The sequence below is a fragment of the Cydia strobilella genome, chromosome 19 (assembly GCF_947568885.1).
Source record: "Cydia strobilella chromosome 19, ilCydStro3.1, whole genome shotgun sequence".
Classification (NCBI taxonomy): Eukaryota; Metazoa; Arthropoda; class Insecta; order Lepidoptera; family Tortricidae; genus Cydia; species Cydia strobilella.
This window is the reverse complement of record NC_086059.1, coordinates 9,028,389-9,044,900: the sequence shown is the minus strand read 5'-3', so window position 1 is coordinate 9,044,900 and position 16,512 is coordinate 9,028,389. Positions and strand designations below refer to the sequence as shown.

General features: G+C 36.6%; 1 protein-coding gene across 1 annotated transcript in view; it reads left to right on the top strand.

Moving 5' to 3' along the window:
• Nucleotides 1-15,786, top strand: part of LOC134750206 (5-hydroxytryptamine receptor 1A-alpha) — a 31,033-nt gene extending 15,247 nt beyond the window's left edge. Inside the window, exon 2 of the mRNA XM_063685338.1 lies at nt 14,268-15,786. Within this exon, the coding sequence (XP_063541408.1) occupies nt 14,268-15,555 (1,288 nt within the window). The 3' untranslated portion in view covers nt 15,556-15,786. The remainder of the gene's footprint in view (nt 1-14,267) is intronic.
• Nucleotides 15,787-16,512: the final 726 nt, after the last annotated feature.

Genomic DNA, 16,512 nt, shown 5'->3' with positions numbered 1-16,512 from the left:
TCATTCGTAAGTCATCCTTTACCTTGTGGTCAACAATGAAACTATCAGATAAGGAATTTGAGCTTAATTAGATATGCACGATACATCCTCGGCAATCTGAACAATGTGAAAAGTCCAGTAGTTCTTTATATAAATAAAAGTCGGTGCCGTCACTCCTAAATGGTTAGGTAATCATTGTAATCAATTACATTATTCAACATTGAGCATTGCCGAAGGCCGAGTGCAACGGAACGTAGACAAAGATGGGTGCTGCTTTGAATGTAAGTAAAAATGTTAATAGTGTCTTTTGTCTATGCTGTGCACAAAAGAGTTATGGTCTTTTGTTAAACTGAGTATGTAATTCAATTTGAATGAAAGTGAAAACGTGAGCTTTTCGTGGCGATCAACTTGAAAAGGATAGAAGGAGTGAGTGAGTTCATTGTGAGCATTAGTTTAACAAATACCCTTCTAAAAAGATTATAAGTGTGTAGATCATGGTTTCTTTCTCTAACCTGGCGCAGTAATGCTCATAGCCCTCAAATTAATAACAGAACTTTCCTAAAGTCGTTGACTCCTTGAGAGCCTAACTTGAATAAAATTATGCACGTAAGTAAATAACGATCAAACTTTGTTCTGAAGTTACTGTTGTTTTCTCACCAACTCCTATGGTTGCCGGGGAATTTTCAAAGGAAAAGATAATCAAAAATAATGAGACTATTCAACTCGAAGGAACTTTATGAAAATATACCCACCTTTTAAAGCGAGTCTACTACGTACGCGTGTATTTCCTCTCCTACGTATTATTTAACATTTCCTGTGTTAATTTCGATCTGCGTCAGACATTAACATAAATACGTAGATTAAGACTATAAAGGTTAAATCGGAAAGCAGTTAATTACTTACCATAAACGCATAGGGTTTTAAAAGATCCTTTCCACTTCTGACGCACGCTTAAATTGTATTACGTAATACGAGTAATACGGTATTACGTATAAACTATAGAAAACAGAAATAGCTTTCAAATCAATGTCAATGTTGGGCAAAGCGACTACTTACTTCAAAGCTATTTGTCCAATAGATCCGATAGAAACTCCGTTTGACAAATCACTATGAACAGTTATTAATGGACATCAATAAACAATCATGACTAATCATTTGCCTGCGATCAAATTTCATATTCAAAATAGAACAATATTTAGTTTCTAAATTGAAAGAATTATTTATTCCGTATTTTTCTTTGATAAGAAATACCTATTTGAAAGTTACAAAATTTTGTTTATAATGCAGCTTTAACGGAAACAGTAATACGAGAGGGAGAGTGCGCTTTAAATCTGCACTAGAAACCGGTCTTCTGGTATGCGAGTACTTGCATACACTAGCTTAAATATTTTTTTAATACAGTTGCTCAAAAAGTGCTACTTTTCGTGGCTGTTTAGTGTGCGGAAAGTTGGTTTTCGCGAACTAGTGCTTTTTACTTTTCCAATTTTTTTAATTTATACTTCCAATTTATGACTACTTATTGATGAGTGTTAATATTAGTTTCCTTTAAACGTCGTAATCAACATACCTAAAAACCTACTGTTAATGTAAGAATACGAAAAATATGCATATTTCATATTTTATTACTTACCTCTTCATCATTATAAGTATTATTATACGTTTATTTTTTAATGTTGAAAAACCGAACTTAACAAGTTGTCTGAATGGAACGGAACGCCTGTCAAAGAAGAGGCGTTTTTTCTTACTGCAAGAATGTTTTAAGCTTCCAAAGGCAACATTCGATATTGTTTTTATAAATATTTGATACACAAATAATCGTAAATAGCGATATTCAGGTAATACTAGTACAATGTTTTATATTTATAATTGTTTCTGTCTTATAGAACATGCATTTGAAAAAAAAAATTATTGAAGTGGGTTCAATAATAATAACAAAATCCATTCTAGTCGAATAAAAGCTAAAAAAACACCTCTTCATAATGTCAATGTCCATGATGTCACAGAATTAATCATATAAAAGTTTCGAATTTCTTACTTGTTGTTTTTCTTATTTTTTCGCAACTGTATTAAAAAACGTCGTTCGATAAACGTGCGGAAATGTCATTATTCACTCGTCCCGAGTCTTGCCACTCGCCTACGGCTCGTGGCAAGATATCTCGGTACTCGTGGACTAATGACATACTTTCCCATTTGAACAAAGAAGCTTTTACTTTAATACTGAAACTAAATTATTCTGCACGCAATTTTAAAAGACAAATCGAGGTATTTCTAAAAAAGATTAATGGTCGGAAGCTGCCAAGTTTCAGCCGTTAATTGAGTATAATAGATAAGACAATCGTACGTGGTACCTAACCTATATATCGTACTTATAATGCTATATATTGTGGAAGGTAGGGAATTTTCCACTCCCACCGGATTCGTCGGCAAACATTAACAATACAAATTACAATGGCGACCGCTGCTAATCACAGCGTAATGGATTATTAGCACCAAATCGGAACGACGCCATTTTGAACGTTTTTTGCCATGGCAACATTTCCGCCGTTAAAAGGACGAGAACGAGACAACTTTTTTTATTGCAACCAACTTTTATTTCTACCAAACGAGTTATATTGATTGCCGCCTTTGTGAACGGCAAATGTAAGTTTGCAAAACTGGTTTCGCCGAAGTATCAACGACAACGAACGCCGTGCGCATACGGCGGTGACGACAATGCTTTTTTTACGGTATTGAAAAATATGTACTCGTATGACGTAACCATGTTCTTAATGGAGCTGCATCGCTTATTTACGAAAAAAAACATACATTGTTCCAATTCTGACTTTTTATTAAAAATACTGAAAATACATAAGTAGATACCGAGTATGTAAAAAATTGGTATATTTACTAATATTTAGGATAAACGCACAAATAATTGTTTGCCCTTAGCAGGATTCGAACCTGGGACGGCTGGGACGTTATGCTTCGCAGGCGGGGTCACTACCTAAGTCTTTAAAAATACTTTTTGTTAAAAACGAACTTATCTGTAATAAAATAAAACTAAAAACTAAAACTAAATAAAACTAAAATAAATGTAGAAAATGTGGCCCCTTTGGCATGGTGCCAAGTATGCTGGCAGCATTTCCCCGCTGTATTGCGATGCTAATACGTTGCGCGAGAAAGCTGCCAGCTCTTCGGTCGCCAGAATATGTCGTCGGTATGTAATACATAGATATTAAATATCGAATGATGAACTTTGAAACGTCAATACTAATGTCTTAAAAAAAAAAACAGAAAACTACTTGTTTTATGTTCATTTTTAATCTTAAAAGCTTCTATTGAAGCCATTAAGAGCGCACTTATAAACAAAGAGTGCATTCAAATGCTCAGTGTCGTTAGGAAAATTACTTGCTTATCTACTGGCAATACTGCGCTGCGGGTCAATAGAACATCACCACAGATAAGAAATCCTTGTAAGTAGTGCTACCAACATAAAATACACAACATAAATACTGTACTAAACTGAAATAGATGTCATAAATTAAAGAAAAAGTGACGATGCCCTCCAGTGGTGAAGGCCGGATCACAGACAACACACAAAACACACAAAATATTTTGATTTGATCTCAAACTTGTGTATAAATACTGTAGTAACATTTATATAACTATCTATTTATCAATTACATATATGACATGTATTCTAGTTTCCTTTACTTTTTGACCCTTTTGATTACATCATACATTAAGGTTTTTAATTGTTCATTTAATTTAATTTAATGGTAATACCACTTGGAAAATCATCCCATTATTTACACGATGCCAAAGCGTGAATTAATGAAACATTAATATATATTAATTGTCTAATTTATAACCATCATTAACAATCAATGTAAAATAAACAGTTTATCTATACGATCATTCCGGCCACCCAAATTACTATACCTACCTTTAGAATTATTTTTCGAAGCAGTATAATCCCAATATAATGTTCTTGACTACAATACGTCTCGTCGTATTACTCTGACAGTTTTTTGTATACATAGGTATAGGTTTTTTGTATACATCCACAAGTACCTATAAGGGAGCGTAGAGCGTTGCTCTTTTGGCTTTTAGACAGAAATTTATTTTCTTCCTTTTAATCTATTTTCTCTGTGACTTGTTGTTTTTTTAAGCGTTTCACTGTTGACGGTTTTGACTTGTAAACTTTCTGTTTACTTGGAGAGCTTTAAAAATATCATATCGACCTCGATTTCAAACTTATGTTTAAATAATTCATCAAATAGATAGAAAGTTACATGTATCTAAGATGTATTTCTACTTTTATTTCCAAATCACTTAGGGAGTAGTAAATTTGTTTACTGTAGGGAAAATTATTGTTTTAGACCATCCAGAGACGGTTCATAAATATTCTATTAACTTGTTATTACGTAAATAACTTGGGTAATTTTGCGGATTCTCCGTTATTTAAAACAAGATCCCCTCGCTTATCTACTAATGTTTATTACCTTTACCTACTGTCTTCAGTGTTGAATTTAGAGTTTAGAGACAAGTAAGCAACGCTACGTTTTGATGATGATGATGAATAAGCTTAAATATTAATGTTAAAGATTACAATTTCATAGAACCTACCATACAACACAGTAATAATACCTACGTGTGTAACCCGTTTAAAATAATTTTAAGTTAAACTATTTACAGTTGTAGAGATAACTATTGTATTTAAATTAATCCGAGTAATAAAACAACCAACAAAAATTCGATACAAATAGCATATTGATAGCATTAAGCATCATCACAGAAAAGTCCCCCAAAAGCGGATGCGCTTGCGCATGACAACATGAGACCTTTGTCATTAGCAAGCCCTATGTTAAAGTCTAACTCATATAATTTGTAGGATTAGTCCATGACGCAATGTCTGTTACTTGCCTTAGGTGGAAATAAGCGGTTTTCTATAATTGTGCCTGTCGTGCAATAAATTGGACTTGATTGAGGAAATTTTCCGTTCCTTACAATACAATGAGGTCTTTCTTAATGAAATGGGATAGTTTGAATCATTATTAGGTATTGCAAATGACATGATTATTACCTAGTTGCATTCTTTATACAATGACAGTAAAGAATTGTAATGTGACCATAGAAAGCTCTTACTATAGTAAAGTTGGTGTATCAAAGGCAGCTTTCTTCTTTATTGTTTCAGTACATATGAGAAAGACGATAGCTATTGGTCACTAGACGATGTCAGCGTTACTACTGAATCATGCACAATACAAACACGTGTGACCAAAGTATAATCTCAGATAGGTTTGCGAGCATGTCCTTAACCTAATAAGCCCACTATAAAAATACTGTATCTTTGAATATTTGAGCCTCTGACGTCTTAACGTCGGACAAAATTTCTTAATTCAGGGTAATCCATACCATTTACACCCTTACACACAATATCAATGAAAACGAGTTCCTTAGTATAAAATATTCATACATAACCCATTTTGATTGCTCTTGAGTGCACTATTTTTACTTAAAGATGACATATAAAATCTTGTCTGTAGGTAAACCCCGCGGATTCCGCAAAAACAAGGCGTCATGCTACTTATTAATGATAATGCTAAATCATTACCATCATTCTCGTGCCTCGTAATGACCCGTCTTAAGTGGAAAGACCCTGAGAAACACGGATAGGAAAACCCTTTAGACACCCACAAAACGGTCTTAAATTAACTCAGGCTTTTAATACAATCACATGGAGCCATTGTGTCTTAATTGATTCATTATGAACAGCTTATATGGATATGGAAACCGATACACTTCCTGGTTCTGTCAAGTCATGCGCGAGTACATTAGTCCGTTTATTGTTTTTGTATCAAACGGAGATAGATTTTTTTTTATCACTTGTACGAAAAGCGATGATATCATAATATTGCATCACTAAGCCGACTTAATCATAAGATGTATAGCTTATAAAATGAAAAAAATCTTGAAACTTTCTATACAGTTCGTAAAAAGGATCAGATAATCTAACCAAACTAATAACTGATGAGAGGAGCAGGCCAAAATCTACACATTCAGTAAATGTTAATTGGTCGTATCGATTTAAGTAACAAGGCCAATAGGTTATTATCTACTTAATGCGTAGGGTTGATCCTCATCACGTCTCCTGAATCATCCTTTATAATAGTTCTTTTTTCTAATGATCATAAAAGGAAAATTTTACTATGAGGCAATTAGCTTTATTACTGAACATACACGTACACGCGCTAAAGTGGCGTAGATTGGCATTAACCTACTTCGCCTGTCAGTCGGTTAGCGACCAAGACTCCCAATTGTTGTGAACGATTTTGAACTTGAGTGTATTTAGTGTATAGCACTTAATGACAAAACATAAACAAATTGGCACGATATTTGATAAACAGAAGCTTTTATTATCGTCATGGGAATGTAAACATGCACATTAGTATGCACTGTGGAAAGATACAGTATTATTGTAATATTAACGTGGAAATAAGAAATTTCTATTAACAAAAGATTTTTGATGGTGTTCCATGATAAACAGAAACTCGTTGTCGACTTGATTCATTTCACTTCGCAGTCAGTTTGTTGTAAAATATTCCACAGTTCCATTAATTATTGAAATAGAAACAAGTTTGCATCCCACTGAATAAAGGAACAAATTAGTAGTGACATCGATGTATTTTATTGCAAGGAATCAATAAGATCTTGATATAAAGCGGAGTTTATATGGGTACGAAAGTAAAGTGAGTCAGAATTTACAACTCATGCTCTCAAAAACAAACTGATATACAAATTTATATGTACTCCTTTGAAGTTGCAGGCGTACATAGGCTACGGAGACTGCTTAACATCAGGCGGGCTGTATGCTTGTTTGCCATCGACGTAGTATAAAAAAAAATGTACCTATCATTTTTTTACATAGATCTATTTGCATTTTCCTAACGAAAATTAGATTGTAGTCAAACGCTATTTGAACAACACCGTTCAACAAGTCAGTAACATTTTTCCAGGCCAACTGGTAATTAGGAATGCTTGCTGGCCGGTTCCACGAAGAGCTTTAGTCATCAAAGATTTAAAAAGTTACAAGAAACGAAACCGCGCCTTGTTTATTATGGCTAAATATAGAATAAACGGCAAAGTTGGACGGAATTTTAAAATTAAAATTAAGTGGCCACAAAATTAAGATTGATAGAATTTTTGATGTTCAATTATTGTGGTTGGTTTATTGGCAGAACAACATTAATCATCTTAAAGAATAAACTTATTAAGCATAAGCCTTCTTACCGCATTAGAGCAAAACCCAAAAAAGGGTTGTAATTTTAGCAAAGTATATGTGCAAAAGTAGGTATGTGTATAATGAAGTATTAGCCGTTTCTTACTTTAGTGACATAGATATATATCTTTTTAACTGACTAGCGACCCGCCCCGGGTTCGCAAGGGTTACTCATATGGATTACTATTCAGCGGTGTAGAAATCAAACTCTGATGCATATAAAGTTTATAATAATAAAGAAACGTAAAGTTTACAAACGCGTGCAAAGTGGTAGTGTGGAGTTGTAGTCACCACACACAAAACCTTAACTAATTATACACCTAAACCTTCCTCAAGAATCAGTCTATTGATAGGTGAAAACCGCATAAAAATCCGTTCAGTAGTGTGAGTTTATCGCGAACATACATACACACAGACGCGGCGGGGGACTTTGTTTTATAAGGTGTGGTGACTACCAAAAAACAGGTTGTATAAAAATATCTGGTCGAGTTATTTTTTACTTATTTAGCTTGTCGAAGACAAATAAAAAAGTATCACGACGAAATATACTCATATGATACAATGGTTTACTTTTCCATTCATAAATATTTTTCTAATGTTTTGAAAAATAATGAATTATGTAGTTACGTGACAAAACGACAGAATCGGTCTACGTCAATGACGTCAAACGACTCCAACGTTGTTTTTTTTAAGTTAGGCATGAATGGCTTCATGCCTAACTTTTTTAATACTCATATATATTTTATGAATCCCCATGGCCGACATTTGGATGTATATATGCGGGCGAGGCGCAGAGCGATTTGTCCGCTCTTCTGGCATCTGGTCACGGTCACGGCCGATAGGAAGTGGGTGGAAACATTCAAAATTTAATCCTGTCTGGATGATTTAATATATTTTTTGTTGCGACACGAGCGTCCTTCAGAATATAGGCGAACTAATGTGGTAATAAACCAGGCTAGCTATTGCGTATGGCAACTTACACAGAAAGTCAACAGTTTTACTAACCAGATCTAAGTACTTTTAGTAACGACAAAACATGTAAACTCCAGACTATACCAACAAGGTGTTAATAATAGTGACGTAATTGGTAATCAGCAAGTCATCTGACGTTTTTATTTGCAAAAACTGACTGTTGACCCCTGCCTGCTGTTGATGTTTGACTGCATAGCTGCTTGTTGTTGCAAAACAGTTTGTTCATTACGAGTATTTTTCTAAAATCGTATTTAATTAATAGGTATTTTTAAAAAGACTAGCACGTGCACAAAAAAAGTACCTATGGGCAAAGCATTCATGTTAAAAGTAACTTCACATGTAATTTCATAATATTTCGTGATTCCATCCATTTCGTGGTCATGTCAAGTCAACACACGATTCATTTTTATGTATTTAAAAAAACTTGTCACGCAGAGGGTTGTTTCGATCAATAGTTGAATGGGAAATCCAAGGGGTGAACACCAGGTCAAATGGTATAAGGTGTATTCGTAATTTCAAGAATTTCAGACCGTCCAGTAATCCCAAAATAACTCTAATTATGATGGAATATTAGATCGTGTTTGAAATAACACACAGAAATACACATTAGTAGTTTTTAGGGTTCCGTACCCAAAAAGTAAAAACGGGACCCTTTTACTAAGACTCCGCTGTCCGTCTGTCTGTCACCAGGCTCTCATGAACCGTGATAGCTAGACAGTTTAAATTTTCACAGATGATGTTTCACAGATTTCTGTTGCCGCTATAACAACAAATACTAATAACAGAGTAAAATAAATATTATAGTGGAGCTCCCATACAACAAACGTGATTTATTTTGCCGTTTTTTGCGTAATGGTATATGTGGTATTTTTTATAAAAAGAGACCTTATTGTCGAGGGCGCTTACGCCATTATAAACGATGCTCCGATATAAATACAATGCCGCGCGACGCTGTGCGGCGTAAGCGCCATCGACAATAAGGTCCCTTTTCATAGAAAATGCCCCATATACGGAACCCTTCGTGCGCGAGTCCGGCTCGCACTTGGGCGGTTTTTTTATATAGGTAATTGAAGATTGGGTTAGTTAAATTCTTTAGAGGAATTAACCAGAAGAGAAGTATTAGGTATTAACGCTCCTTAAGTGCCAAAGCCTTATTAAACAACATATTCTACCTAATATTTAAATACATAAAACGTCTAGAGACGGGGGTATCCTAACCTTGCTCTCTTTTTCACTATACCTACGACCGTAAATTACAATGTTTATAATAAAACTTTTCAAAACAAGCCCGATCAGAACACTTTAAACATCTTCAATATAACCATAAACTTTACGATATAGTTATCAAAGTGATTACCTAATATTTACACTGATTTGCAATTTTTTTAACACGATTGCAATGAAATCTAGGTCAAATTATTTCTGGAAAAATACACTTTTGTCATTGACACATTAAAAATTATGAGTCATAAATAAGCGATATGAGGCATTTTTAAAATGAAATTGCCGTCATTTGCGCTTTCTTCTTTTACAATTTGTCATTGACTGCTTAACTTAACGCGTGTTTCATATCAAGGTTGAAAAAAGTAGGTTAATGATTTAATCATTAGAGAATATTCTAATATTATATTTTTGAAAGCTAATGAGGTATAATATTAATGAATAAAATAGGCTAGCGATATTACAAACCTACGCAAAATAATCTTTAATTAACAATTTGGCTAAAAATAACGCGATCTCGAATCTGTTTTCATAAAAAAATAAACATCAGCTCACTCTAGCTAGAACTTTTGGCGCCACTGTGATCGTAATAATCGTAATGAAGGCCGTAATAATTTAAGATGACGAGTAGAATAAAAAATGGCGATAAATCGACGGTTCTTTTGCTAGACAAATTTACTCCGTAAGTTACGATAAATCAATATGTAAAAAAATGTATTCTCGAGTATTTGTAGCAAACATTTTATAAAAAAGGAGTTGTTAAAATTTTACACAAGTAAAATTTTTAAAATCGACTAAAGGACTGCACCTTACAGTTTACAGTATATATCAAAGACATTTATCTAGTTCGCACGTTTAAGAGATTGTAAATTCATTATTAGCCAACATCTTCTTAAACGATATGCTAAATAAACAATATACAAGACTTGCCCAGGTGTCACGGTCAGTCATGACCTCGACATATATTTTTTTGACGAAATCGCAAATTAAAGATAAATTATGACTAATTTTCTAAACTTTCGTAAGTACATTTTTTCTTATTCGAAATGAAAGTCTTGAAGGTTAAGGTTTATATGAAAACAGTGTGAAATATACAATACATTAATATTTTCTGTATGATCATACTTTTTAGAGCGCGATTTTCAGTAGTCGGGTATTAGTTTTTGAACTTATTTTTATCTCCAAAACTTTTCTGTTTGTTTCGTGTACTTACTTATTGCTGTGGCGCAACGACCCGAAGTGGATCTTGGCCTCAGACACCAAAGACTGCCATGCTACTCTGTCCAAAGCCGTTTCTGTCCAGTCGACGACGCCGAGTTCGCTAATGTCTTTTTGCACTTCGTCTCGCCAGCGGTATAATTATAATACCTAGGGCGTCCAGACGGTCTTCGGCCAATTGGTACTCCAGAGTACGCCCTCCAGACTGGGCGATCTTAACCCATCCGGACTACGTGCCCGAGCCATCGGAGTCTGGCGGCTTTCGTTTCTCCAATGATCGAACACCATATCTTCAATTTCCTGGTTCTTGCGGAGTCTCCAGGTTCCATCCTCTCGACGTGTGGGTCCCAATATTTTGCGGTGGATCTTCCGCTCAGCTCTACCAGCATCGCGCGCTCCTCTTTTTGTGTTAGTGTCCAGGCTTCGCATCCGTACATTAGAAAATTGGCCTTAGTACCGTTTTGTATATTAGGAGCTTCTTTTCGATTAAATTTAAAAAAAATCTACACAAAAGCGACTCGTACAGATTTGAAAATAGATGTGCATAGTTCATCGTAAGCAAATATTCCTATTGCACTATAAATATTGACATTCGATAGCAATTACAATTTCTAATCAAATTAATGAATGTAAGACCATGAAACATTTCTGCACCACAAGGCTCATGTTAACATGCAGCATTGTCAACCAATGGTCTTGTATTCCAATGCATGTTTACGATTATATACATTGAATTGGATCGATTCCGCATACGAGAGAAATACAAATGCAATTATATACAATTTATGCATGATTTGATTTTCAAATACTGCTTGAGGGTCATCGCGATCCAAGGGCAATATACATAATGTATGTGATGGGAGTATATTCTGGTTTGTAGTGTGGATGGCTGTTGCGAAGGGGGACTTAACTAATAGAAATCAGTCGTCACATATCGCCATCAAAATTCAATTTGATTTAAGCTTCAAAGATTAAAAAATATAGGTTCATAAAACATAAAGATAACACATTATAAGATTTTAATAAAACTACAGATACCTATATTAAATAACTACCTGTATAAAGTTTCATTTCCCTTCGGAATTATTCATACGAATAGGAGCTTATGCTCTAGACGGTTTATGCTCTAACAGCAGCAAAAGCATTGAATAACACAAATAATCAAATCCCGAATTTTATTAACATTTCAGATACTTATAGCATAGAGTAACTTATACTAGAGCGGTACTGTCATAGTAAATTTTGTAACCCCAGTAAATTCACTGCCATCTGTCGACACACTTTAAAACTAAATATAAATATTTATAAAAATACGATAAAATGTATTTAAATATGGATAAATGATTTTTTTTATTTGCATTAATTATTTTTATGATTTTGACCCATGTTCTTTCACTGATATGCGTTAAAATTGTTAAATAACAAACGAAACCGTCAACGCCATCTATACGACTGTAGGACAAAACTAGTAGCGCCCTCTGAACGAGAATCAAATTTTCTTGATTTTCGAGGCACGTTTTTTCCTTAGACTGTATCCATCTATTACGGAGTTATATCTATCTTTGCTTATAGTAATGGTTTAAAATAAAATTCTACATTTTATTAACGAATCACCTATCAATAACTTCTGGTACAAACAAACATATCAGACAGCGACTTATTTCAATCATCCTCTGACGAGGTTTTATCCGATTTTGTTTATGTGGCGCGTTTTAAATGAAGTAGCCTTCCCTTGAAATAAAAAGGGAAATGCTTCTTCCTGAATTATTTTAATCCCCAACCTTGGCGATGACAGTAAGATGATTTGTAGATATTGCTGAAAATCAAGGAGCATCAATATGCTCATTTTAGATTTTTTTAAGAAAACCAAATAAGGGTATCAAAATAACAATAGTGTAATAAATATATATAATTCAAAGTACGTATATAATAATGCGCTCATCGAAGTTAGAACAAGCATTAGCTTGTATCAGATATTAATCTGATATAGTAATAGTAGTAGTTAAACACTTTATTGTACAAAAAAGAAACATAAAACAGGAAATATATCATTAATATAAAGGCGAACTTATCCCTTTCAGGGATCTCTTCCACTTAACCTTTGGGCAATTGATGTACATGTATAGGTATTATATGTGATTTAATGTGACCATGTCATGCTGACTCGGAATGTCCGTCAATCATGTTTAATTTGAAAGTCACACTTCTAATCATGACATACCATCAGCAAAAGATTAATTTGTTATTAATAAAAACGTATTATTACGTAAACAAACAAATATTCGGAAGTGATTTTGTTCACATGATTGTGTGTCATTGACCTTTGAAAAGTTTTGGCATCGGTCAACGTAACCATTAAGAAAAATAAAGTAGTTATTTCCTGTGATATACCTATAAGATTTTTAATGGGACGGAAAATTTGCTACGACAACACTAGTTACTACCACGTTACTACGATTATTTTATCATAATTATGATGTAGGTAAAAATAATCTATGATGTAATATAATTAAAGTAAAAATAATGATGTTTATTATGTTGAACCTACAATTTATTTAACGATATTTTTGTGTGCACATATTGTGTGTACAGTCGAAGGTAAAAATATAGATCCAGACAAATGGCTCAAAAATATGTGAACACGACTTTATTGTCTTAGGTGTAAGAGCGTACACATATTTTTGAAACCTTGGGATATTTATGCCCTTGACTGTACATTATTGCGCTGCCAAAGGCACACAACCGCTACCTTTATCATCGAAATCTGTCAACATTTTGTGCGATGAGCCCAAATCTTTTTCTCGTTGACCAAATATATAATATATAATTAGTTTACTTTTTTGCCTTGACACGTTTGTGTTATTTAAAACTCAGTTGCTAACAATACGAGTACCATTGATTAATCAAACAGTAGGTAACATTGACTGTATAGAATATAAATCGCCGGACATAAAACAATTATTCACTACCTAATGACTATATGTAATAAATGGCAGTGTTGTACACAGAGTTGCGTACGCGTTGATGGAAACAGTGCAATTGTGCTGTCGTAACTTTGGGTAGGGTAAAGGTCATACTGTAATAGCTTTAGGTACGTTACAATACCCAAAGCCCTTGATGGGTAACACATGTACTCGTATAATGCTTAAATAGTAAGCACATACTCGTAGTTTACAGTTGATCTTTAGAACATACTTCAGCAACTTGAACAAAATGTTTTATTGTGTTGATATTGGTACACGTACCTAAATGTTTTATCAACTAATGATTATTACGTCAAATTTATGTCAATTAGTTCATTAAGGGATTATCGTCTACCATATATATTGATGTACAGGGCCGGCGAATTGGACGGAAAACTTCCGGAATTCGCAAAACCGATACGTGAGCAATTTACGAACGTTCATTACCTTAAGAAATATTTACAAAACAAAGCTTGATTGATTCTGATTGTTCTCTGATTAATTACTCCACAAAATCAGGACGAAGCCATAAAACCGCTGATTAATACGTAGAAAATTGACACAACCTTGCGAGCGCCTTGTTTGAGAGCGAGCGCACCCAGATCAACATCGAGTGTGGCAAACATTCCTAATTCGCGTTTCTATTGTTACAGGTTCGTCATAAACTTGCTGGCGACGAATTTTCTGACGACGTCCATGTTGGCGCCTGCGCTGTTTGGCGAACATTCCACACTGATTCGATCGGAACAGATGGCCTGGTTGGAGGCGGGCGATGCCGCCGCTGCCGCTTGCAGCCTTGCCGCACTCCTCTCCGTCACGCTGATCGCACTGGACCAACACCACGCAGTGACAGATCCGCTGCGTTGCCACACCCGCCTCCTTCAACGCCGGCCCGTCGTCCTCTGCGCCACTACTTGGCTCATCGCCGCTTCGGTAGCAGCGATTCGCGCCACCATTGCCGTAGTTCGCCACTTCTACCCGGACGAGCCAATCGTGCAGGGCGTCGAGCTAGTCTATTCCATAGTGTACTTAATTCTTGGCATCCTCGCTCCCGTTACCGTTGTCTGCGTTATGTACGCGAGAATTTACCGAGCGGCGCGCTCCTCCGGTCTCCGAGCGCGAGCCCACGGGGCCAGCGCGCTGCAGCTCCACGAACCTCATGCCAACTTACCAGATCTCATAGAAGAAGGCGAAGGCCTAACTCTTAAGATTGATGTACCCGAAAACGGTCCCACGGAAGAGGCTGACCGCAAATTCGGCCCGTTTCTGCTTCCTCCAGATCAGCCGCGTCGGTGCCCCTCTGTCGCAAGTTTGAGAAATGCGCGAAAAGATGGGAAATCGAATGAGGATTTGAGGAAAGGCTTGCCGGCGGTGAGCTCTGCTCCATCGCTAGCGGCGCCTCTGCTGGCCGTACAGCCGCGGACGCCGATCCCTTCCGCAAACGGCTCGAGGATTACGTCGATCCGGTGCAGAATTTCAAATGCATCACTTTTCCGCTACCGTGAGGAGTCCCGCGCGGCCCGCGTCGGGATCCTTACCGGCGCGCTAGTGATGCTGCATATCCCACACGCCGTCACAGCCGCGGTGTCAGCGGCCGCGCCTGGGCTAGGCGAGTACGCCCGCACGCCCGCCCTCGCGCTCCTGCTGCTGGCGTCTGCGGCTTCCCCGTTCCTGTTTGCGCTGCGGTCGCGACGCGTGCAGCGCGAGGCACGTCGCTTGCTGTTGCCTGAGAAAAGCGCGTGGGAGCGCGCCTCGGGCGCGGCGTCGGCGGCGGTAGCAGACGGGCAGCGCGCTCGCGCGGCCTTGGAGCTGCTGAAAACCCTATCGCCCGGGAACGCTAGAGAAGCGCCGCCGGCGGGAAACGCTGGAGAGGCGGGTGCGTGCCGAGGCTCCTTCAGCTCGGGCGGCAGTACCCAGCTGTCGTCCGCGTCGGACGAGTGACCGCCGCCCCCGCCGCCCCGGCCCGCGCGGCCCGCCCGGGTGCACTTTACGCGACCCACCGCTCTACTCATCTGTGATACTAAGTTAAGCCACGCGCTCGGCGCGACTGCCAGACTGATATAGTTTAAGTTAATTTATTAATGTGTCAATGTACCTTGCCGCTAAGCGGACAACTTTTATTACCTGATATAAGTAAGTGTATGGAAATATTAAAATTCGTATCGAAATTTATTTACACAGTTTTCTTTGCCAACCAACATAACTTTTCAACTCGTTTTTGCACATATTTTATTTTAATCTACACATCATGTGTGACAATATTCCGAATTTTCTTCATCATATTTTACGTGCAAAAAAGTTTTGAATTTTACCTAACATAAAAACTAGATCCAGGATTCAAGGTGGTTACGGAATATAATACAGCTAATATAGTATAATAGTATATTCTGGTTTAAGATAATTGTATATTACGATAATACACCGTAATGTTTTTTTCCAACCACCTAGAATCCTTAACGCCTGTATGCTGCAGGCCACAAAAAGTTAGCAAAGAAACCTCATCTTTACGAAAACTGGTCCACGCTAACGTTGTATATCGTTGGATTGCTTTAATCTGACAGTTACAAAACGCTGCACTCTGCTATAATTTCATACTATATCGCAATATGTTGAGATTGTTGACTAATTCAGATCTCTATATCATGAGCAAGGTCGCGAAAACTTTCTTAGTGCCAGACGTTAGCGGGGACTTAGTGCTCGAATGACAATGAGTTGACCGGAAATGCACGTGGCGACTACATTAACATGGCGGGCAAAATGTAAGTATATGTGAGAGGAGATGACGTATTGACATCCTACATATGTAGATGTAGTGGCAAGAAAAATGTGGCTAATATAGACTGTTTCCTGAAACTGCTTTATACTATTTAGTGCAGTCTAAAATATTAAACTTAATGT